This window comes from Buteo buteo, chromosome 4, assembly GCF_964188355.1.
Source record: "Buteo buteo chromosome 4, bButBut1.hap1.1, whole genome shotgun sequence".
Taxonomy (NCBI): domain Eukaryota; kingdom Metazoa; phylum Chordata; class Aves; order Accipitriformes; family Accipitridae; genus Buteo; species Buteo buteo.
The window spans coordinates 33,978,345-34,002,434 of NC_134174.1; the positions used below are offsets into that span (position 1 = coordinate 33,978,345).

The 24,090-nt window shown below is 47.9% G+C and overlaps 2 protein-coding genes across 5 annotated transcripts in view; both read right to left on the reverse strand.

Annotated features, from left to right (window-relative positions):
• Window positions 1–57: 57 nt before the first annotated feature.
• ERLIN1 (ER lipid raft associated 1) lies at window positions 58–21,974 on the reverse strand. Of its 4 annotated transcripts, XM_075025486.1 has the most exons (12): window positions 21,533–21,974; window positions 20,158–20,239; window positions 19,581–19,627; window positions 13,713–13,774; window positions 12,675–12,800; window positions 11,416–11,489; window positions 6,168–6,226; window positions 5,016–5,107; window positions 4,380–4,469; window positions 3,982–4,061; window positions 3,584–3,807; window positions 58–2,105 (listed from the first exon to the last, which is right to left on the reverse strand). In XM_075025486.1, exons 1-11 carry the CDS (start codon window positions 21,643–21,645, stop codon window positions 3,589–3,591), a joined length of 1,044 nt encoding a protein of 347 aa, XP_074881587.1. In that variant the 5' UTR covers window positions 21,646–21,974; the 3' UTR covers window positions 58–2,105; window positions 3,584–3,588. The 4 variants fall into 4 exon arrangements, with proteins under 4 accessions (XP_074881587.1, XP_074881586.1, XP_074881588.1 ...); XM_075025485.1 differs by lacking the exon at window positions 58–2,105 and having other exon boundaries at window positions 3,328–3,807; window positions 21,533–21,973; XM_075025487.1 differs by lacking the exons at window positions 58–2,105; window positions 21,533–21,974 and adding an exon at window positions 13,885–14,986 and having other exon boundaries at window positions 3,328–3,807.
• Window positions 21,975–22,386: 412 nt separating this feature from the next.
• CHUK (component of inhibitor of nuclear factor kappa B kinase complex) overlaps window positions 22,387–24,090 on the reverse strand; it is a 32,116-nt gene continuing 30,412 nt past the window's right edge. The window contains exon 21 of the mRNA XM_075025481.1: window positions 22,387–22,877. Within this exon, the coding sequence (XP_074881582.1) occupies window positions 22,851–22,877 (27 nt within the window). The 3' untranslated portion in view covers window positions 22,387–22,850. The remainder of the gene's footprint in view (window positions 22,878–24,090) is intronic.

Below are 24,090 nucleotides of genomic sequence, written 5' to 3' on the forward strand. Positions count from 1 at the left end.
CACCTGCCTACAGTGACACCAGCCCTAGGATGCATAAAGCCACCAAGGAAATGGTAACAAAATAATTTTATTCTGCTTTATCAAAAGAACTTAACACTGTGCATGTAAACTCAAACATACGTATTCTGTTTCCTTGAAGAAGGTGCGGATCCAGTGGCAGACCCCTTAGTCACAGGACCACACCAGCCTTTTGAATGGAGAAAAAAACCCCACTTCAATCCCACATTCCTGGTTGCACCCATGTTCCTGCGCTACAGCTCCCAGCTCAGAGAAGCAAAGCCCAGACTAGGGTATTAAAGCCATGGTGATTCCCTCCTCTTGTACACCTGCTCAGGCTTCTGAAGTGGTGGCTGGGGAAGCAGAGAGGGATGGAGGAGGCTTTTGCAGAAGGCACTGAGAATCATGCACATGTTGCTGCAGGACTTCAAACTGCAGGAGCATCCCCCAGTGTCCCTCAGACCACACAGGTAGGAGGTGGCTGATGCATACCCAACCAGAGGAGGATGACATTTAGCCAGCAAATTTAACAGCATTTAACGGCAAATCTACCTGGCTGCCCAGCAAGGCTCAGATTCAAAGGGAAGAATTCCGGCCTGGATGGCTTTCCTGCTCCCTGCACTGGGATCTCACCCTGATCACTGCACGCAAGCTGTGAGCTGCCTGGTTATTGCTTCTAGTGGTTCCCCTCATGCCCTTCCTTCTTGTCATCTGCAGGCTGGCAGAATCCACCCTGTCCACACAGCCTGATGCCCAGGGTTTTATGCAAGCACTGGGTAGTGCCCAACCCCAGTGCATACATGGAGACAAGCTGACATCACATCCAGCAGTGCTTCTGTTCTAAAAACCCTGCCTTTGTCTCAAAATTCAACCAAACTGGCTGCTGCTGGAGCGAGGATAGGCCGTGTTTCTGCTGCAAAGCGCCTGCTGCAAGCCAGCAACACCAAGGAGGTGGAGGGTCAAAGAGATGCAACTCACCCCTCCCACAGGAAAAAGGGGACCTGGCAAGTCAAAAGTACTTCCAGCAGACATTTTGAACACCACAACTACAAAATATGCTGCCATGCCCTCTCTGCCCTGGTACCCTTCCCCTGGGGGGGGCACTGCAGGGTCTGGTGGGGCCAATGCTGTGGCTGCCCACTGCTCTCCTGCCATTAGCCATGGGCTCCAGCTGGCTGAGCTGCCTTCCGCTGTGACATACAGACACCCTTCCTGCTCCTCTGCCCATCAGCATCCTTCAAAGGCTGCTCTGCACCAGGAGGGTACTGTTTGCCCAAGCCTTTGGCAGGTGAAGACATGAGCCCCCAATGCAAAACCTCAGCTCAGCACTCCCCAGGCTGGGACCTGCAAGGCACATGGCTGTGCCAGAATCCCTGTGCACCAGGTGTGTACAGCGAAAACCAGAGAAACCTCTCCTCCTGGTGACAGCAGTACCCTTCCTCCCACCCTCAGAGCACAAGGAAGCATGCTCATGCATAACCTCCCTGGAAGCTGGGATTGGTGCTCAGCTCCTTCAGCTGGCCTCTCACTGGGGCAAGGTCCTGGTCCCTGGCTCCTCCTGTGGCTGGGTTTGAAGAAGAGCTGGTATCTTGGAGCAGAGCACCAACAGGGCCCTAGGAGTTTGCAGACAGAGAGAGGAAAGACAGGCTATCTGAAACTGCTGCGAAGTCCCACAGTCATGTATTACCCAAGCTGGCCAGCAGTGGCAGCAGAAGAGGCAGGTTCAATGCATCCCTGCTCTGACCCAGAGATGGAGAGGCAGCCAGAGCAGGAGGTGAGACAGCGTAAGGCACCATATGTTACCAGACTTCCTTGAGGAGAGACACTGCCATCTTCCGAGTCAAGCCACACAGGATAGGAAAACAGCACTGGAAAGCCTGAAGCCCACACAACTCATTTGGGGCAATCATTAGCAGAGGTGAAGTTCAGGCCATTCATTTTGGGTTGAATGTTTCACCAAGGCAAAAGCCCAGAATGTTCCTCCCCTTGCCACAAGGCTGCAGATGATGCCATGGACAGAAGATAACACCAGCACCAACCAGCCCATCACCACCAACGGACCCGTCTGGTGAACTGCGCCAGGGCTGAGGCACTGCATATGGCTGCACCTGAGGGGATAGGAAAGCAGGATGAATGTATAGATATCCCAGGCTGGCAGAGGAGAGGCAGTCTCTGAACATATGGTAGGTTCAGACGCAGGCAATGCATCCAGCTCAAGCTCTTTCCAGTTGCTTCCCCAGTCATTGTCTTCTGGTATCACCGCAGAACACGAGAAACAGGTCCTAGAAACAAGCACGTCCTCGCAGGCAAAGGGGAGGAGAGGGGAGAAGAGGAAAGCAGATCGTACCAGCAGATTTCCCCCCCGGAACACATCTCTTTGTCTCGCTCTGCAGTAGCACACAGGGAGCAGGGGTTGGATGTATTACAACACACACCAGGAGAAAAGATCCTCCTGCCAGTACTGCTCCTGAGTTAAAAGCCCTGTGATGCAGCAAAGCCTGGCCAGTGATAAGAGGACCAGCGTGAGACTCCCCACCGCAACTGTTCAAGGACACATGAGGCAGGTCCCACCTCTTCCTGGAGTGGTGGATTTCACACTGGGGAGCAGTGATGCCTCACCTACTTTGCAGGCGAGGTGTCAAACATCTGATCTGCTGCAGAGCAGGGTCTCTTCACTCTTGTCTTCCCCTTCACTTTGCCAGCAAGGCAGAGCAGTGGAAATTCAGCCCCCTTTCCCTGGTGAAAAGACCTACAGGGACACTGGGGTCTGAGCAAACATTTCCCAGCTCTGCTACCAGCTGCCTGGAGGTGCTCCATGCACTCTGAAATCTGGTCTAGGGTGCAAGGTGAGACGCAGCCACCCAGCTGAAACATACTACAGTCAGTCATGGGCTGCCAGCATGAGACTCTTGCTTGGAAAGGAGGAGTTACAGAAGCCTGTTAGAGATTGCTTGCTCCAAGTTGTTATTGAAGTGCCACTGCCTACAGGAAAGAAGATTATGGCTATGCAGATCCTATTCAAATAACCTATTCCACACCAAACCACTTGTCCTGTCACTAGGCCTTGTCCTGAGCAGGAACATGCAGCCTGTGCTGGCCAAGGAGAGCCCACTCCACTGAAGTCCTTGAGAAGAGTTAGATCACACCAGTAGAAACCTGCCTCGGAGTCCACAAAGCAAAGCTTCATCAGCAGGACAAAGGAAACCTCTTCGCTCGGCCTCAGCAAGGAGCACTGGGGAACAGCCAGTGTGCGGTAACATAGCGCTCAAAGCCACATCTCCTACCTCCAGAGCAATGCTTGCTAAATAATTGCACCTACTGCAGGAAGGCTTTCCTGGTGTCTGTCTTTTAATATTCCAGTATAGGTATGTTAATACAGGATTATCCCTCATTTGGAAGCACCAATTTAATAGGGGAAGAAACGGAAGAGGCAGAGCACTTGCAATGTGTTGCTAGAAGAAAATCAACCCAACTGCCACCTATACACAAGATGTCCATGCATGCGCTGCATCCGCCCCACCAGCACAGGGCAACATCCCCATTCACAGCTGGGCTAACTGTTGAGCTATACCAGGTATCTTTCTACCTCTGTCAGCCAGTGCTTTCCTTTGCTCTGAGGTGGCCTTCTCCAGAGGTCTCCGGGGCCTCCTGTGAAGGAAGGCTGGTTTCTTGTGCAGTCCTCAGATTAGCTTGCTGGAAGGCACAGGAATCCAGAAACACGTTAGGGATGCGGTCACCAAAATACAGCTTGCTGTTTGCAGCTATTGCTTGATATTTCATTAGTTCCAGATACTCAGGGGTAAGTTTCAGCTACAAAAAGAGAAACCAGAGACTGTAAGAGCCAACCTTCTGGGCCCCACATCATTAGACTTCATCTCAGGCAGCTGCTTCCTGGGATGTGGGCTGTTAAATCAAGTGTTTTTCCAGTGCTGCCCACCTGAACCTGATCTCCTGTGCAGAGAAAAAGAGGAAAGAAATCCTCACCTTGTTGGAATCAGCCAGCTTCCGAGCAGTGTAGTACTCCGCATCAGCTTTTGCTCTCTCTCTTGCTAGGAATGCAGCATCTAACACAGCAACAGAGGCCAGACAGGAGAAGAAGCATTAGCAAGTGAATAGCCCCATCATATCAAACACCTGAGCCTTTGTTGCATGGGGATAAGCTGACCCAGGTGTGCCCACGACACAGCTTGGCTGGCCACATACCTGCACTGCTGGCTTCTTGGAGAGGTACCTGCAAAGGGGAGGAATGACCCCAGTGCATAACCTTATGCTACTGTACCCTTTATTATTTTTGCAGGATGACAATGCCTGTGAGCCCAGTTCTGAGGTTCCTCTACCTGTCACCACCTTTAGCTGGAAGATGAGCCCAGCAGCACAGTTACCTTCAATCTCAGAAATTCGCTTCTCTGTTTCCTTCTCCATAATCTTCTGTTGATAGTGAATCCTCGCCACCTGAGCAGCCTTCTCTGCCTCTGCAATCACAATAGGCTCAGCTCAGACATTCACTTCCCAGGGCTTGAGCATCAGCATCCTGACCCCAGCACCTGGTCACAGAATCTGCCACATAAGCAGTTTGCTCTCTGCTGCCTCCCTTTCTGCTCAGATCCTACAGTGCCAGTTTGTATTCCAAGCAATACAGTTACAGAAAAAAAACACAGTCCTGATGTTTCTAGAGTTGCACTCTTTTACAAGTGTGAGTCCCCCTGGCACAGGGACACATAGCTTCAAGCCCAAGCAGTTTTTCTGGCAGAGCTGTTACCTCTTGGCCTGCTGTAGCAGAAGCCCCGCTGTAGGACAGAGGTGTTCACTGCTCTGCTGCTATGGGGAGGGAGGTGGGATGTAGATACAGCAATGCAAACACTCATATTTTCTAAATGACTGTTGGTGCAGCCTGGCCATGCCTCCTTGAAGGAGCTGTCAGTCATGCAAGACAATGTCCTACCTTGGCTTACAGGGGGATGGAGGAATGGAAATTCAATCTGGACCCCATCCACTAGTACTCCCAACTGGTGACATACCAATAAGCGCTTTCTTCCGGTCTGTCTCCGCCTCCTTCTCTACTACCTTCTGCTTCTGGGCTGCTATAAGCAGCTTGGTCTTCTCAGCCTCCCTGCAGGGTGAGAAATGATATCACAGGGAAACGGTGCTGGGGAGCAGCTCTGCAAACCAGGGCATGAGAGACCAGGGGACAAGAAGCTGACCAGTTGCCAGCATCATGTCCTCACAGCTGTGAGAACTAGTTCTGTCTTCAGCTGTATGAGCACAAGTGTAGCCAGCAGGTCAAAGGAAGGGATTATTCCCCCTTTCTATCTGGCACTGGTGAGGCCACATCTGGATGCTATATACAGTTTGAGGCCCTCAGGATGAGGAGTGAGTCCAGTGCAAGGCTACTGCAGATGTGGGGTGGAGGCCAGGGCATATGAGGAGAGGCTGCGGGAGCTGCACTTGCTCAGACAGAGACAAGGAGGTGAAGGGGGATCCAACGTCTCCCCCTGCCCAACGGGGTCCTGGAGATGCCGGGGCCAGACTCTGCTTGGAGGGGCACAGCAAGGGCCCCAGAGGCACCGGCACAGCTGCAGCACAGGAAACCCTGTCTGGCCCCAAGGAAACAGCCCGTCCCTGTGCAAGCTGGGTGTCCCAGGGACAGGGCCCTGAGCAGTGGGGGATCCCCATCCCTGGGGATGCCCCGACTCACCCAGACTCAGTCCCCAGCGACCCACTGCAGCTGTGGCGCTGGCCCTGCTTTGGGAAAGGACTTGGACTGGAGATCTCCATAGGTACATACCAGACTAAAATCTGTGCAATTCTCTGAGTTTGCTGGAGGTGAGCTTATGGGTGAGACTTCAAGACCCCTGAGCCCTGAATTCAGTTTATGAGTCTTCTACAGGTTCTCTATAGCACATCAGTGTTGCTTTTACATCAAGAAGTAGGAACATAGCCTTGATACAGACTGTACATGCTAAGAACCATCTTTGTGAAGGACTGAAAGGCTTCAAGGTGAAAGAGCTATGGAAATGGAGAAACAGAATGCACAAGTGCACCTAGCCAAGCACACACTTACTAGAGCCCACCTCTCACCTTCTGAGCACCAGATAAGAGCTTTCTAATAGCATTATGCCCGTGCTGGACCCTCAAAACCAATTAATACAATTTTATGTACAGCTACTCACATTAGCTCAAAATTTCTTCGGATAGCTTCTGGGATTTTGGGTTTTGTAACACGCACAGCCTATGAAAAAAATAAATGGGTGCATTTTAAATTAAACATTTTGATGTGAGCTGCATAACTAAGACATGTTTTTGCAAAACTAGCTGTAGTGCTCGGGATGTTTCCACATTGATCCAAGACCACACATAATAGTTCCCAATCCTCTTGTACAACACAGCTGAGCACAGCCACTCTCACAGAGGTACCTGACATGTATTTGCTGTCTGCACCTTTAATGGCACCTAAATGATCAAGTAAGACCTGTGCAGTAGATGCTAAAGAGGTCCACCACCTTTGTTAAAAGAAGCTTAGTTCTTGACTCCAAACACCCTTCAAACATCACCAGACAATGCTCCCCAAAGTACTGCTCAAGAAAGGGGCTCACAACCCAATAAAATTAAATCACAGGAGCAAGACTTACAAAAGAGGCAGGGCTACAAGCTCAGGAATGGATTTCCAAGAGAAAAGCTTGGAAAACCGACCATGTAATGAGAGACATAGCGATGAAGACAGGGGAGAGCAGCAGGGCACAGGTGGCAGCTGTTGTTTGCAACTGTGGATCATCAGGAGTGATGTTCATGGTGATGCTGACTCCACAACTCAGATATGTGCCAGAGACAGATGCTAAACTGCTCTGCAGAGGACTCTCTCTGAAACATGAGGGAAACACCTTCAGAGGCTGGACCAGGAGCTACTGCTGTTCAGTTGGCATGTTGTGTGGCTCATCAGTGAGCTTTGGGAGATGCAGATTCACAGTCCACGGCTGTACAATTGCTTCACAGCCCTCCTGCTCCATCTTCACTGTAGATACAGTGCTGAACCTGCTGCTTCTCTCTGGGGTAAGTCTGCGAAGAACCAAGGGGCTTCCACAGAGGGGAATGGGATACGGACACATCCAGGCAAGTCTTTATATGCAGTGAGAAAAGAGAACCGTTTCCATGTGACAGGCACCCTGGTCCCAGCAAACACCATGCCTGGGGAGAAGGAGCCAGCCTGTCATCAAAGCAGGACACTTGGGAATCACAGAATGGTTTGGGTTGGAAGGGATCTGCTAAGGTCATACAGTCCAATCCCCTCCTGCCACGGGCAGGTAGCTCAAAGCCCTGTCCAACCTGACCTAGAACACTTCCAATGATGGGGCATCCACAACTTCTCTGGGCAACCTGTTCCAGTGTCTCACCACCCTTACCATACAACATTTCTTCCTTATATCCAATCTAAACCTACCCTCTTTCAGTTTAAAACTGTTGTCCCTTGTCCTGCCACTACAGACCTTGGTAAAAAGTCTTTCTCTGCCTTTTTTATAAGCCCTCTTCACATATTGAAAGGCCACAATAAGGTCTCCCTGGAGCCTTCTCTTCTCCAGGCCTAACAACCACAATTCTGCTGCTTCTCTGAACAAGCAAAGAAAGCAGATTTATGGGACATCAGACCAGAACATTCTTCAGTGAAAGGATTTTTCTAAGCTCCTACCAGGAGCAAAGTCTCTCCAAGTCCCTAGAAAGGTACCGCATGCAGAAAGCTCACCTTACCAGCTACTGCAGGGCATACAGGGGGATATCCTTTCTAACTCTACAATACCCCCTGCACCAAACCAAAGATCAGTTTCCAGAAGCATGGCTTTTCCAACATGGGCAAAGATTCCTTTGTAATCAGGAAAGCTGCCAGGTCTTTGAAAACCTCCACTAGCTGCTTCTTTTTCAAGCCAATGGCTCAATCTATTTCATGGTGAAATCTACTTGATCTACTAGATGGAGACACTGCTGTACACTGTCAATATTGTTAATAATCAAATGTTAAGGCATTGGGAGATGCTGGGACTAACTGGCTGAGCAACAGCTTTGCAAAAAAGAGCATGAAGGAATCAAAAGACAAGTTGACTATATGACAGTGTCTCTTCCCTGTGGCCATGAAGTCCAGCCACATCCTGAGCTGCGCTGGCAAAGGCTCAGCAGCAGGCTGAAGGCAATTTTTATTCCCATGTGGGGAACCCAGTAAAAGGGATACCAACAAACTGGAGAGTGCAGCTGAAAGCCACTGAGATGGCAATGTAAATATTGCAGAGAATGGGAATAGGCTGCTGGTATGGTACTTCTCCTCTCCTGTTGATCCTCCTCCTTGAATATGGGTGTGGCATTTGCCTATTTCCAGTTATTAGGGACCTCCCCTGACCACTGCCATCTTTCAAAGATAAGAGAGTGGCTTCACAATGGTGTGGGCCAGCAGCTCAGCACCCTGGGATGTATCCCACCTGGTTCCACAGACTTGTGTGTCCACCTGCTCAGTTGTCCTCCACTGTGGGTAATACTTCACCTCTGCAGACTCTGGTGCTAGGGTAAGGAACGGGGAGGCCCCAGGGCAGACCTTGCCAGAAAGAAGTGAAGGAAGGTGTTGAGTACTTCAGCATTTTCCACATCCTTGGTCACTATGTCCCCTGCTCCACAGCTTCCTTGGCCTTCATTTTGCTGTGGATGCACCTCAGAGGCCCTCTATGTTGCCCTTCACAGCCATTATTACGTCCAAGTCCAGCTGAGCTTTGGTTTTCCTAACTCTGTCCCTGCGCTCTCAGTTCAACCAGCCTTATTTCTCTCAGCTCATCTATCCCTTCTCCATGTTTTGTGAGTTTCCTTTTTGCTTTCCAGCTCAGTCACGAGCTCCTTGCTCATCCACGCCAGACTCCTGTCTGTCTCACCTGCTTGACTTTCCATGCTTTGGAATGTCCTTGGCAATAAAGTGGGGCCTGCTGGCCTCCTTTGCTGACCATGGCAGTCTCCCACAGGACCCTGCCAGGCACATCTCACACAAACCGAGTTCTGTCCTCCTTAAGCCCAGGCCCATAATTCCCCTGTTCACCTCACTCCTCCGAGGACCTTGAACTCACCATCTTACAGCTGCTACAGCTCACACTACTATCAGACTTCACCTCTCAAACAGTTCTTCCTTGTTTCTAAACGGTCCAGCAGAGCACCTCTCTCAGTTAGCTTTACTCACCAGTGCCAAAACCTGTGTTCAACACCCTTCAGAAACGTCCAGCATGGCTTGCACCCAGCCCTATTGCCCTTCCAACAGACACTGAGGTGATCAGAGACCGCCATGAGAACTAGGGTCTGTAATCATGAGGCTTCCTCTGGTCTTCTACAGGCAGCTTTACCTACTTCATCTTACTAACTGGGTGGTCTGCAGCAGACAAGGATCACGTGGTTCTCCAAGTTGGTCTGATTCTTACCTATACTGGCTCTTATCTCAGCTGTTCATCGCCCATCCCAAATCAAAGCTCCACATGATTTGATCCAGTCCTTTGCAGACAGTACAACCCTGCTGCCTCACCTTCTCAGCCTGTCTTCCCTAGAGAGCCTGTACACATCCACAGCAGCACAGCACTCACATGAGCTATCCCACCAGGCCCCAGGACTGCAAACGTGCATGGATTTCCAGTTTCTCAGGTTTGTTTCCCGGGATGTGTGTGTTTCTGTCCAGACACTTGAGACAAGCCCCAGGGTGTGCTGCTTTCACTGGGGGAAAGTGCAGGAGACTCCCCTACGACACTTCTTACTGTCCACTGGCCTCCACTTCTCTTCAGGCTGTGGCCACCATGACAGTTAGGAAAGAAAGTTTTATATCAGGCAACGTGGAGGGCTTGTGAAGGGTTCATATACACTAAACAGTTTTAATAAACCTAGGAAAAAAAATGCTGTTAATTTCCTCTAATAGCATCTTTTCAATAATTGTTTTCTGTGTCACTTCTTTCCAAAATGAATTGTCAGTGATCTCTGAAGTACTCATGCATGCAAACATGCTCTTCAAGAGGAAAGCACTATGCCCAAATACAGAATTATTTCCCTTAGAGCTCAAAAACCAATTCAATTCTAGGTACAGTTAAGTTAATCTGGGTTACATAGCTGCATGTGTAGAGTTTAAAGAAAGCTCAGCTCTTCACCGATGGAGCAGGGTATTTCCTGACAAGAGACACAGCAACACAGCAGAGTTTTATGCTAAGGCACATTTTCACTGGAGACAAGAGTGCAGCTCTGTTTTGAAAGGGAACAACAGGGACAGAAGGGCAGGATCACACCGTCTCTTAAGTACTACAGATGAACCACTTTCCTCACTAGTTATGGGACCTCTTCAAGCTGGTGGTCTGGTGAGGTCAGGCGGGGCTGATGCAGACAGGATATCCTTCAACTTTTGACCAACAGTGAAGATTGAGCATGGCAAATTGAGAAGGGATAACATACACTGAAGATCAGATTTAGCTCTGTCGTTAACACCTCCCAGCAAAGAGCCATGAGTTTTGCTTACGTCCTTCCATACCCTGAGATCAAAAAGGGTCTTTATGTTATGATGATAATTTTGACTCAGGATGAATTTTTGTAGGAAATCATTCTGCAATGTACAAGGCAAGTTAACTTAGATATTTGGAAGAGTGGTGCCATCTCAATTGCTTTGTGGTAGGACACTGCCTGTGGTTCACCCTCATCAAAACAGAGCTAGCTTATGCACAAATGAGCAAAAGCAGACAGTATTTATGGTAGCATTACACGTGCTGTCAGCGTGAGGCTTCCCCTCCCTGCACACAGCCAGCCAGCCTAGCTAAATGTGGCAACAGGAATGGCAAAACAGATTTGGTGTCACTCATCCCTTCAGTGGAAATCTCCAGAGATTTCCATCTTAGCCCTTGCGAGCCTAAGGTATAATTTTCCCAGTTCGTTGTCCTGAACTTCAACATGCCAAAAAGCCAGTATATCCCGTAGCCCAGCTAAGATTAAACATGATTTTCTAACATGAAGCATAAGCAGAAAATCACTTGGGATATAACATCTTTGCTTATCTCTGGCACAAGCGCAGAAAAGAGGAAGATCTCTTTTCTTTCTCAATTACCTGCAGGAACTGCACTAGCACACTCGAGCACCCAGCTCTGCAGAGGTGCCAAAGGCAGTTTAAATAAAAACTATTTCTTGCTCTTTGAAAATTAAATCCAATACCTGAAGGTCTGTGGCCTAAAAGGTCCTTTTCTCTATCCTGCAGGCCTTCCCCTAACGTAAAACCAGTACTTAGAAGTGGTCATTGTCATTTGGACAGCTGACAAACCTCAACTCAAGGCTCAACTATTTCACATTATGTGGAACACAGAAGCAAGAAACTTAATCTAGTGAAAGGTGAGCATATGCAAAGTGGAAAAAAGAATAATCTTTGTCATGGAATGAACCTACCTGGATAGTGAGACCTGGTGCCATGACATTGAGATCTTTCTGCAGGGCCAACTTCAGATTCTCATCTATCTGATCTGTGTTTGGAGGACAAGAAAGAGACCACTTAGCTTACCATCTTTTCTCCTACAGCTTGTGTGGCAGAGAGTCAGCTGTCCTTGAAGAGCAGGTATCTCTATGGTGTAAGATAAAGGTGCTTTTTGAGATCATTCAGTACATTGTTTCCCTTCATATATCCTCTGGAAATTGTTCACGAATGGAGAGTCACACACTAGTGTCTCTAGAAAGGTTCAGCTGTTGATGAATTCATGGTATGTGAGCTAAGGGCAAATGGCTTTCAGCATCTCAGCAAGAAAAAGCACCCAGAGCCTGTGGTAGAAGTCTATCCCTTCCTAGCTAGAGCCACACCAACCCTGCTGCCAGTGGCAAGCTCTGCCTTAAATCTCTAGCAATCCGCAGGATCCAGTACCTGCTACTTAAAAAAAAATGCATTGTGTCACTTCCAAGCTCCAGGAAGATCCTTCCACAGAAATGGCCAGTTATGAAGGGATTAAGCTGCATGTACTGCCAGGAAACTTCTCTCTGACTACAGATATTTGGCAAGTTTGACTACAGCATTCAAAGATTTACAGTCTCTTAATATTAAAACTCTGACAACCTTTTATCTTCCATAAACCCGTTTTCCCCTGCTCTGTCACTCAAGAAGGAACATGATACTGTTATGTCTTTGGGGGCACAGGCAGCTACCAAGAAGCAGACCATTGGATTGGCTCATTCCTGAACCACTGCTACCCCCTTGTGAAAAACTAGAGCATTGCAATGAACTGAGAGCATGTCCCTTCCTGCTCTCACTTGCTAAATACAGCCAGAAAGAAGCTTTTAAAGTAAAAAAAGTAAATTCAGCAACAGAACAGGGGCCTAAAAGTAGTAGACAAGACAAAACCATCATCATAGTGAAGGCAACAGGCATGACTGCACGCACGACAGCAAAGTGGCTACTTTGTGCGTCCAGAATTCAGTTCTAAGTGGAAAAGGACTGAAATCGAATTCCCACATGCAGATGTGGAAAGACAAAGAAATGTGAATCATTCAAGAGTCAAGTCACATGGGAAATGGCATATGGATATCTCAGGAGCTGGACTCTAGACTGCAGCTCCAGCACAGTGGCTGTTTGCTCACAGGGGCTTGCTGTAACACATTTCACAGCAGAAGAGGGAGATTACACAGCCTTTGGTAGGTACATCCAGCTGCCATCCACTTACCGAACAGCTCAATGTATACTTCCTGCAGGGTATGGGCACTGCAGAACTGATTCAGCTCATGATGAATTTTATTGAAGATCAAAGTCTTATCGTAGTCTGCAGTGTAGTTTCTCACAATATCATACACTGAGGAAGTAAGAAAATTATCACAGGTCACCACTGACATATACTGCTTTCTGCAATGCCACAACCACAAAAGCTCAGAGTATTAGGAAAGTAGTGCAGCACTGGGACAGGTGAGTGGGGGATCTCCATCCTTGGGAGTTTTCAGGACTTGGCTGGACAAAATCACAGCTGCCCTGCCCAGCTGCTAGTGAGAAGCCTGCTGTGAGTGGGAGGGAGGTCAGAGGAGATATCTGCAGAGGTCCCCTCCACCAGCACTGCTGGGATTCTACGACTTCAAAGAGCAGAGTAATTACAGCAAGATATACTGCACAGTCCTGTTTTATGATCTGCATAAACAAATGAAACAGTAAAGCCTGTCCAGGACCTGAATGCATAGGAGCAGATACTACTATAGAGAGAAAACAAGTATCATTCCCACAATTATAACATGAATTCCCTCTTCAATGCCTCAGTAACACTAGCATTTTGCATTAAGCTATGGTGCTGAAAAAAAAAAGCTGTCTGGGTCTTTGGTTCAGCAGCTGGCGAAACAAGAAGGTAAGAGGCTCCTACAAGGGCTTTGCCTTTGTAATTTTCCCAGCAGCTGAGCTGGAAAGCACCTGGGGGCCTTGTCCCACCTATTTAGTTTCACAGGTGGTCTCCCCTTCAGCAACAAGAAATAGGATTGCTTGAGCACCCTTCGCATTTCTAAACATACAGAGCAGAAGAAATCCTAGAATTTCTCTTCAACTTTGAAAATCTGTGGCTTTTCGAAAAGCTTTCAGACACATGCATGAAACTAAGTGCTACAGTACTGGGAACCATAAGGATAACAAGACACAGAAAACGGATGCCTTGCAAACCAAGATAGAGCTGCTACAGGATGAGTGAAGACAGTCACAGCACTGCTTGTTGAAACAGGACGGGAAATACCTGCATATGGTGCCAATTTATTCACAACTTCTATTCGGTCAATGTAGATCATAACACCACCACTGTAAGTGAAAAAGAGAATTCATGAATTATTACTGCAACTGCTAACAGTGGTCCACATTTAAAGCAAAGTTGTCTTCATCCCTCTTTTACTAAATTCTACTAAACTTACCCAGAACAATTCTGACTTGTTGAGCTTTTTGCAATTAGATGGCAGCAAACCCCAGCTATGTACAGACTGGTCCCTCTCTCTGCATAAATCAAAAGCATGCTCCAGCAAGTCTGCAAAGCACTTTCATTTCACTTTGTTATCTCCTACTTAGCCAGCAAAAGGAAAACATTTTTTAGCAGGAATGTAGCTGCAACTGTCAGAAAGGAGGAGTCCAGCACGATGAAGGTAAGGCAATAAAGACAGCAGATGACACCCACAAGCAGCAGAGCAGAGACAAACTGCAGATGCACCGCAGCTCTTCTAGACAGCACATAGATTTGAAATAGAAAAACCCTTAGTTTAAGTTCATGTCTTTACTAACTCCAGCAGGAACTTGACAAGGCCTCTGTTAGAAAGGAAGAAACAAAGCATGTAACAGACTTTAATTCATGATCCCTGCTTCAATGTCACATTGCAAACAGCTCCCTATAGTTAAACACCACAACCGTGCACATGCGCCCAGGCATGTGCACCGTCAAGAAGCTCCAAACACCTCACTGGAAGAAGCCTGCTGGCAGTCCTCTCCCCAGGGGATCATGTGCTGCTGGACCGGCAGAGAAAACAGAGAATCAGAGGTAGGGCTTGATCCCAGCCTCTGCTCTTACTGATGTGGCTTTCAGCAGGTCATGCCCACCCCTGGATACCTGTGACACTGGAGAAAAGCAAAAACTCTACAGTGAAGAAAAAAACCCTTAATTTTCAACAGCTCATAAGTCTCTTGAGAGTATATTTTAAAAGCACTTTTCTCTTGTGATTTTTGTCTTCAGGGCAAAGGCAAATCACAAACGAGAAGCTTTAGCAGAAACTGTTTAAAGACAGCTGATCCCCAGAAGTGGACCTCCCACATTTCCAAACTTAAGTCTCTGTGGTATTTTAACTCAAACATATTCCCCATGACAAACCTGGTTTCTTATTTTGCAGATCTTAATCTCTGGCAGTTGAAAGCTACATCTGCAGAAAAGTCACCTGAACCTGCCTGTGTCTGTCGTCTTTTAGAAAAAGGTCTCCCAGGCACAGCCTGCGTTCACTCTGCAAACAGGCCTGCTTCATGGCAACCTACAAGCTAAAAACATCGGTGATGGACTGAACTTGTCTGCTGGAAGGGATAAGCCAGCACAAAAGATATCTGTGGCTAAAGAGAGACTTATTTCCCAGTGAGATACTACTATTAAGAGTATTAATCTCTTTTTCACTCAAGATTTCTCTTTAGGCCATGGGCATTCTTGCTGGCTCTCTCTTAAGAGCCATTACTATTTTTAAATAAGACAGGCTTATGGATCCTTTATAGGTAGGTCAGGCTGCACAAGCAGTTATAACGGTACGGTGTATGTGTTTTTCTACAACATGTCCCATCACATCGAATAAAATGACTATTTATTGTTGCAAGTGACATCCAACAGCATTCCTCAGGATCTTCCGAACCTGCTCTCATCCTCCTGATTTGTTCCAGTCACCTTATGACATCTCCACCAGGAAACCCAGCTACCATCTTGGGGTATCTTCCAGATATCCTGGTGAGGAACCAAAGCAGAGCATGTGGGCTTCTTCCACCAGAATCTCCGCCACTGCACATCTTTATGTTGGGGTCCTTTTGGCATTTCAATTTTACAAGGAAGTTTTAAGGAAAAAAGAGAACACCTGAGACAATCTGTCTCCTACACAGGACTCATCCACAGCCCCTCATTACCCCCCCCCCCCCCCCCAAGAAAGTCTGGCACCTCAGACCAGAGAGGACTGCCTGCTGCCCGTCCGATTCAACCAACACTACCTACAGCAACCCTGCCAAGGACCTTAACCAGGGTGGGTCAACAGGGTGGGGTATACGTGAATTATATCAGTCCTGTTGGCCAGGCTTTGAGGAAACCAGTGCCACTCAGAGCCCAAATACAACGGCAATTTATTTCCCCACTGAGGGCTTAAGCTTAAACCAAGCCTACAAAGCATACGCTGCATTTTCCATTCATCTATCCAGCTGCTGGAGCCATCATCATTTCACATTGTGCAGTGGGGACAGCCCTCTGGACCTGCTGCTGTAAACCCAGGAGGCAAACTGAACTGTAACACTCTGATCTTAAAGTGAGCATCTCAGACAAGACCTCCTCTCAAACAGCGTGATCCAGAAGACGTTAGCAAGCTCCTGGAGTGCAGGAGACGCTGTCCTGGGCAGAGCATCATGCACTAATTTGGGGCAATTCACACACCTTGTTGACTTGGAACTGTACAAATCCTCTCATCATCCACAGCTGTTTTACTTGCCCTTTGGCACCTGCGGCTTAAACGCTGGCTCAGACAGCGCTCTTTCCACTTCAACAAGCCACTACCATTCTCAAAACATGCTCGTTTGCCAAAGCCTGCTTCTTGACAGATGCAAGGTAGGGTGACTCCCACGGGGAAATTCCCAGCGCCTGCAACGCTCCAAAGCAGTTTCTACAGCCTTTCTAACACTGGCATTTGCAGCCTCTGTAAGGGCTACTCGCACCCGCAAGGTCCTCACCACAGAGCTGCTCACGAGGCTGGTCAGGCAGAGCAGCACTGAGTTGAGCAGGCTCTTTGGCCAGAGAGAGAGGAACAAGAAGAAACACAGAGGAAGTCTGAAAAGATGATAAACACCTAGACTACGTGCACCTCAGAGAAGTTTAAGCAGCAATAGTGCCTAACAAGGTGAAAGTGTACAGGGGACTGACATTCACTAGCAGGCGTTTCAGCAGACCTTAGAAAGCCTCATGTATTTCAGGATTTTAGCCTATGCCAGGCCAGGAGAAGACAAGGGAAAAACTGAAGGACGTTGCCATAAAACAGGGGCTGTAAAAAAAGCTGAAGGTTTAATGCTTATTGCTAGAGCTGACCACAAACAAGACCAGACCAGATTAGGCAATCAGAGCACATAAAAATTGGGCTTAAAGGTCAGATCTGGTCTGTCTAGAGATACAGGCATTAATGCAATACATCCACTTGCAATATTTGTGACACATTTTTCCATGACTGGCTAACAGGGTCCTGTTCCAGAACAGTATTCCTCCAGTGCTCTGTTTGTGTTCCTGCCAACAATCTGTAGCACGAACACAAGACGACTTTCACACCTTTGCAAATAAAACATCTAATGCTTGAGCGTCCTGGCTATTTACTGTTTCCTGGCATTGTAAAAACTTGTACAATACTCAGCGTGATTCTTTCCAGTCAAGTTTGTAAGAAAAACGCTACTTACCTAGTTCTCTCATGCAATATTTGCACACCACCATTTTCAACCCATTTATTGTATTCCACAATTAATACACTCGTGAGTACATTCCTTCTTGATTAATTCTTCGAGTCAGTCCTTTGGAATACTTTGCTCTTCTAAAACTAGTTTACTGAACTGATTTTCCATCAGTTTTTGGAGATCAGCAGACCCACTGTGAGGAAATTGCTGAACTTTCCAAGGAACTGTGCACACATTTTCTTGTTGGGGAAAGTCAGGAATGTCAGACACAAGAGGCAACTCACAGCTTAGAGCAGATACATATTCTACCTGCTGTAATGAAATGGTTTTTGTCTCTGAGGTGACAGCTGTTTTATGAAAAACAGTCATCTGGTGCCAAAGTATTTTAAAATCTGTATTTAATGTATTCACTTAATGCTGTCAAGTATAAATGTAACAGGTAAGGCAGAAATTGGGGATGGGACACCCACACAGCCATTCAGAAGCTTCCCAATGGAGATGAGAATACAGGGAACAGGAATATGAATATGGTGAAAGAGAATCTGATGGTTTAATAAACAATTACTGAAATTGAAACTGTTTAGTATCTATTCTTGTAATGAACTTTGAACCAGGAGAGTGAAATTTCAGATTTGATCCATTTGTTATTATAAGCTAATGTTTTATTATGGAAACATGGATTCAAAGCTTTGGCAGGGAGCAGCTGCAGCCCTTGATTCCAAATGCAGCAAATGTCAAGGCTCCTGCAGTAACACCTTAAAAATGGACAGAGCAACTGGGACCTTTGGTCTGAAGTGTATTCAATTATTAACTAAGAACTGCTTCACCAGCTGTTTGGTGTTTTAAAGCAAGTTTATTACCTGTAACTTCACAACCACCTGTATTGCACAACTGAATCCTGCAATGCTAAAATGTAACAGGAACTTAATGAACTAACTATACAGAATTAAACAGAATATTTAGCTCCTAAATCACAGACACATAGAATGGTCAAGGCTGGCAGGGACCTCTGGAGGTCGTATTGTCCAACCTCCCTGCTCAAGCAGGGTCAAAGCAGCACAGTTTAATTTTGACTGTTAGTACATCTAAAGTGGTTAAGCCTCAGTGGAAAGCTTTGCTTGGTCTGTTGAGAAGGCTTGCAGGACAGATGGACACCATCCCTGGCCCAGAGACGTGATGCCATTTTACAACATCCAGCAGGTGAAGTATTACCCCTATTTACGCTATGTATGAGCTAAAAGTTGCCATTAAACACGCTGCTAAAACTCTGCTCTGATAACTTATTTTTAACTGTGCCTTTAACTTTTAACTTACTCCTCCCTCCTGCAATTAGTCTTCACTTGACCTAAAGACTCTTCATCTGACCACAAAGCCCTGGCTGCAGCACTGAACACTAGCATTATTTACAGACACTCCTGAAAGAGGTTTGAGGTCTAAGACTAAAACCAGCTATGGCCTACAAAAACTCCATGTTAATATTTAAGCTCAAGTGATGTCTGATGAGTTGCTATAGGAATATTCCAAGATCTCATTTCAATAAGGGCTAAACCAAATCAAAATTAACTCTACCTCATTAACATCATCACTAACATTCAACTTTTAATTTCAACACGGTTGTTGAGCATCATCATTCAAGTTATAGTGACTTAAAAAAACAAACAAAGAAACAACACCACCCCCCCCCCCAAAAAAAATATTGTTGAGTACCCTAAAGCTAAAAGACAAGGAGAATCACTTTTGTTTTTATCCTGAAGAAACAGATTTGGTCATCACTTTAACTTGTGAGTGAACCAACACAACAGGATCTGCAACCCAACAACTAGCCTTCTCCTTCAGTTACTGCTGTGCTTGTTAAAACTATACAGATCTTTGCTGACAAAAGGATCAGCTTAATTATGAAGCAGCCAGATGCCACCCATGCACAGGATTCTTCTTTATTCTTTCTCACTCTTTCTTTACATCAGGTGAAATGTCAATTCAAAAAAATGCCCCAACGATTCCAGGAGACTCATTTTCTTGAGCTGTTTTTTTTTTAAATGAGCCATCTCCCATCAGGAGGATTCCCATTCACCATTAACTTTTGCCCCCTGCTGGGGTCAGCACTTGTATTAGCCACCAGATTCAGTCTAGAAACACCACAAAGCAGAGGGCAGACCAAAGCACAAGCAACGAGCTATCGATATAATCAAGGGAAGAAACCAAGAAAAATCAAGAGAATATCACTATAAATGCAAATACACTCTGAACATCAATACCAGGGAAAGCAAGAGCCCTCCCTTCCATACCTCCTGTGCTATTATTTCCAAGTATAATGTGTGTGTCTATGTTTGGGACTAATTTTAGGGTATGTGTCTTTACTTTTCAGCCTCTATGTCACAGCACTGTAAACGACTAGCAGCAAACTACATGATAGAGTGCATCTGCTCACCACCAGAAGAAATACAAAGGAAAAACATACCTTGTCCCACAAGGCACATTTTTCACTTCATCAGTCTGCAATGTGGTCTGAAATAAAAAGACAACCAGTGCTCACAAAACCACTCCATTCTCCAGGAAGATCATGCTGTGCCCAGACTCTCACAACAAGGAACATGGAGCCAAAAACATGTCCTCTACCTCCTCGCTGACTTTGGCAGGTGTGGGCAGAAGACAGACTTCTTTTCAACAGCCTTTTGGGAGATAGAGAGTCAGCTGTGCTCATGTCCCCCTACTCTCAGCTTCTGTGGCACTAAGGCCCGCAGCTCTCCTGGGAAACAATTAGGGCCACAAATACAGACTGTCCTCCCAGAGCAAGCCATCTCCTGTCCCAAGCAACACACACGCACGTTGTGGAGGTTCCACCAAAAGGACAAGTGCCAGTGCACAGATGGGTCTGGCACCTAAGGAAGAAGGAACCAAGGGCTTCTTAGGGGCTGCTGCTCTGACTACCACACTACCGAGCCCCTCTGCAAACACCAGTTGCCCAAGTCACCCCCATCCAGCAATATCCCTACCAACACCTGCTTCCACTCACCCTCTTCTGAGAGGATACTAACCTGCACGGATTTGAAAGTGGTAATGAACGGGAGCATGATGTGGTAGCCTGGTCCACTCGGACTAGTTAACAACGCACCACCCCTACAGAGAGAGAGAAAGAGAAAAATGGGGAAAAGGCTCAAGCAACTGGAAAATAGTAAGTGCTGACTTTGTACTTGCTCGCTCTCATTCAAACTGCCAGGAGTCACAGCTGTGGCAGTGCAAATTACATTACTCACCCGCACCAAATTTGCCACCAATTCCCCTACAAAAGGGCTGACTGCATATGAAACTTGCCTACTGCAACTTGACAATCATTTGCTTCAGTCCTGTGAACAGTTAACTTTTAGAGAAGACAAATATTGCTAAATTCTTCCATCATTGCAACATTGCAAAGAGCTCCAAGAACACAGATTTTCCTCTCTAAATAGTTCACTGGTAACCATGGAAAAATCCAGCAGTTAGATGTGATACTGCCAGTGTGGATTTCCACAAGGCATTCGGCACAGTCCCTTACCCAAAGTGCAAAGAAAACCCGCAGTCTCTTGCAAGGACTGGCAGGTTGTTAAAAGACAGGAGACAGAGGACAGCTCTAAGTGATCGATCCTCGTAGTGCAGTAAGCTCTCCTGCAGCATCCCGCGAGGGCCTGTGCTGTTCAGAACACTCGTAATTAAAAGGGAAGAGCAGTGCAAAGGAAACTGGCCCATGGTGGTGAGTGCAAAGGATAGAAAAGACATGACAGAAATAAAACAGAAATGGCAAAATGTGCACAAAGGTTGGTGCTGAATTTCTCTGTTCCTTTATTCAAATTTGAAGCCAAATCTAGTCAAGAGGTCTCACTTAGTGACTGTGACCACTCACTGCTGTGGACTGACAACGAGTTGCTCTACAGATGCTATTCAGGGCAGCTACGAGCCCCAGGTGAAATTCAGCCCAGAGCCAGGGAGAAGACCCATTTCAAAGCAACAACAAAGCGGGCTCTCTGGCTGGCCAACAGGCTTGGGACAGACGTGACAGCCCTCAATGTAAGAGGGAGAGATCAACAGACATGAAAAGACTAGACGGACCAAAAGCTTTGGTCCTCTAAGCTTTGAAATCCAAATTGTGACCCAGAAAAAAGGGAGAAAAGAGTGTGAGGAAAAGTAGCTGAGGATTCAGAAAGACCAAAACTCATAATGGTTTTGCCCAGAGCCAGGCTATCCAGGCCCATGTCATTCCTGGTGCCAGAGAGCAGAAACAATGCAGTCGGCCCACCTCAGGGCAAAACCTGGAGGGAAACAGAGAGAGCGCGATCACCTCCCGAGGTGATCCGGGGCCAGGGGTGAATCCCAGCTGAGAGAAAGAAACCCAGGGAAGGCTACGGAAGCCTTCGAGGCGCTGGCAGGGAACAGTACCTGTAATAGACAGCCAGGTGCCCCTCCTCGACCTTGTGGATGGAGGAGTACAGGAAGAAGACGAGGAGTCCCGTGGCAGCTGCAACGACGGCTCCAGCCTGGGCCATGGTCATCCTCACATCACCTGCGGGGCACGGGCCGGCACCACCCGGAGCAGCACGGCGCCTGGACGATGGGGCGCCGCGTATCTGCCGCCTGCATGAAGGTCTTCGCCCTCTCTCCTCTCCGATGGCCTCTGCCCCTTTTCCGACAGCAAAACCTACTCAGCTTTTGGCCCCAAAAAGCCAGGGAATACGCTCCCTCACAGCACCCGGCGGACCTCGCTCGGCAGCGGGGTGCCGCCGCCCGCTCTCCTCGAGGCCTCGTTACCCCCTCACGCCAATTACAGCGGGCGGAACGCCGCCGCCGAAGGCGCACGGCGGCTGACGACATTCCGCCACCCCCCCACACCCCCTCCCCGCGGCGGAAGGGCGCGGGCACACCCGCTGCACCGGTGACCGGCGGGCTGCTCCCCGGCCGGGCCCGCCGGCGCCCACCGCAGCGGCCCGGGGCTCCCCCGGCCCCGCCCCAGGCCGGTTCGTGGGCGGTGACGGCGGCCGACGGGGACCCCCCGCCGCGGGAGCCGGCCCGGCACCGACCCCCCCCCCTCCCCCCCGCCCCTACCTGCCGCCGCCGCCGCCGCTGCCCACGTGCGGCCGAGGCCCCGCTCCCGTCCCGCCGCGCACGCGCGCCGCCCCCTCCCAGCGCGCGGGGCGGGAGGGCGGGAGAGCGCGTCGCGCGGCGCCTGCCGATGGCGTCACGGCGCGCGGGGCCGCCGCCCCGTTGCCCGGCAACGCCGTGAGGGAGCACCGAGAGCCTCTCCACAGCGTTTATTGCAGTTCGTTCTATTTAAAATATAGATAATCTATACATTCATATTACACACGTGAGCAGTCGTGACAAGCGGCGGGAGGGCCGGGGGGGGGCAGCAGGGCCCCGGCCCTGAGGCAGCCGCCGCCCCTCAGCTCTCCAGGAAGGGTTTCTGTGGGGACCCGGGATACGACCGACCGGCTGCCCCCACGAGAGCCCACCACAGGTGAAGCGGATTACTTGTTTAGTTGAAAGCCCAACTAGGCAAGAGCCTGTAAAATGCTGTTTGTTACTGCCAATGGTGTATCTGCTACGGACCACCACCTTCGTAATCAACTCCCCTAAGGTTCACAAAACACAAGGTGATTGATCGACCAGTCCCCTCCAGCTCGTCGCATCCATCGAAGGCTGCCGAGCCACCTCTCAGCATGCAGGCACTTTCCAGATAGCAGCACGTTGGCTCCTGTGGCTATTTCAGCCAGCTCCAGTCAAAACTCTGAAAGAAGCAGCAAGGAAACAACTGAAGTACATTCAATAGCCATTTCCTGCACATTTCCAAGGTGGTGACCAAAGGATGCTCAGTATCCAGCTTCTCTCTCTTCTCAAAGATTCATGTTGATCTAAGAGCTGAAAAGTAATCTCACAATTTCACGACTCAGTTTGCCCCCAGTACAAAATCCCCCATACTTACTGCAGTGCTCAGACACGTCACGGGCTGTACTCGCTTTGGAAATTACATTTTGTGCCTGCACAAAACCTACTGCTGGGGTTCCTAGTGCACCATGGGACATAATGATAGCGCAAGAACACAAATTAAAAAGAAAGAAAGGCTCCAAGTCACAGGTTTGCAAGAATAGAGAAAAGGTTCGTGTAGTTATTCATTCTTTTTTCCTCTGTTTTTTCCCCAAGTGAAGAGGACAAATCCCATTTTCTGCTGCTTTCCTGTTGCCTAACTTCTGTCCCCTGATGCAAGGAAAAGGGGAAAGAAACCAAACATAACAAAACAGGTGTTGATCTGCAGAGCGTGATCCCACAACAATGAACAATCTTTCTGGGCTAAAACATGCCAGAGACAGATGCCGCACCTTGGAATGAGACAAAGGAGGTGACAGCGACATGGATGATTAACAGGTAAGAAGCCAGTCATACAGCTTCTCGCTCATCTCCAGCCACAGCAAGGAGACAAGACGGGAGAGAAGACTGTCACACAACTGATACCATCCCTGTCAGAACTGAACAAAGACAAATAGAGCATTCATCGACCAATGTATGCATAATTAAGGCTGTTTTCCCCACTAATGTAATTACTTTGCCTTAATCAGTAGCTAATATAATTTCCCCATTCATATTGCTCAATCCCTTGCTATTACAGTGTCACCTGCAACTCCCACTAGTAAGTTTTCATTTCACCATCCCAAATAATTTGGTAGCTCCAGTAAACTCTCAGTTCACTGTTTACTATTATTCATTAACATTAGAACATTCAAATGTTTATGAATTATAAGAGCTCCATTTTATCAACCACCTCCATTTCCCCAACCCTCTGTTCCTTGTTATTTCAGCAGTTACAATTGGTAAATTGCTTCAACTTTTTTATCCAATGAGAATGGAAGTCATAATTTAAGGAGACCTTTAAGAAGCTTTTTGAAAATCCAAGTTACAGCATATCAGAGGATCTTTGACTTCTTTACAGGACTGCAATAAATTTG

Bases quoted from the DNA above. Each gene is read 5' to 3' on its own strand.
- ERLIN1 (XM_075025486.1), bottom strand. From the start codon at position 21,645: ATGACCATGGCCCAGGCTGGAGCCGTCGTTGCAGCTGCCACGGGACTC. The intron at 20,240-21,532 runs GTACTGTTCCCT...CTCTCTCTGTAG, and splicing joins CACCTGGCTGTCTATTACAG to GGGTGGTGCGTTGTTAACTA. The intron at 5,108-6,167 runs GTGAGTAGCTGT...CTCACCCTGCAG, and splicing joins CGAAGAAATTTTGAGCTAAT to GGAGGCTGAGAAGACCAAGC.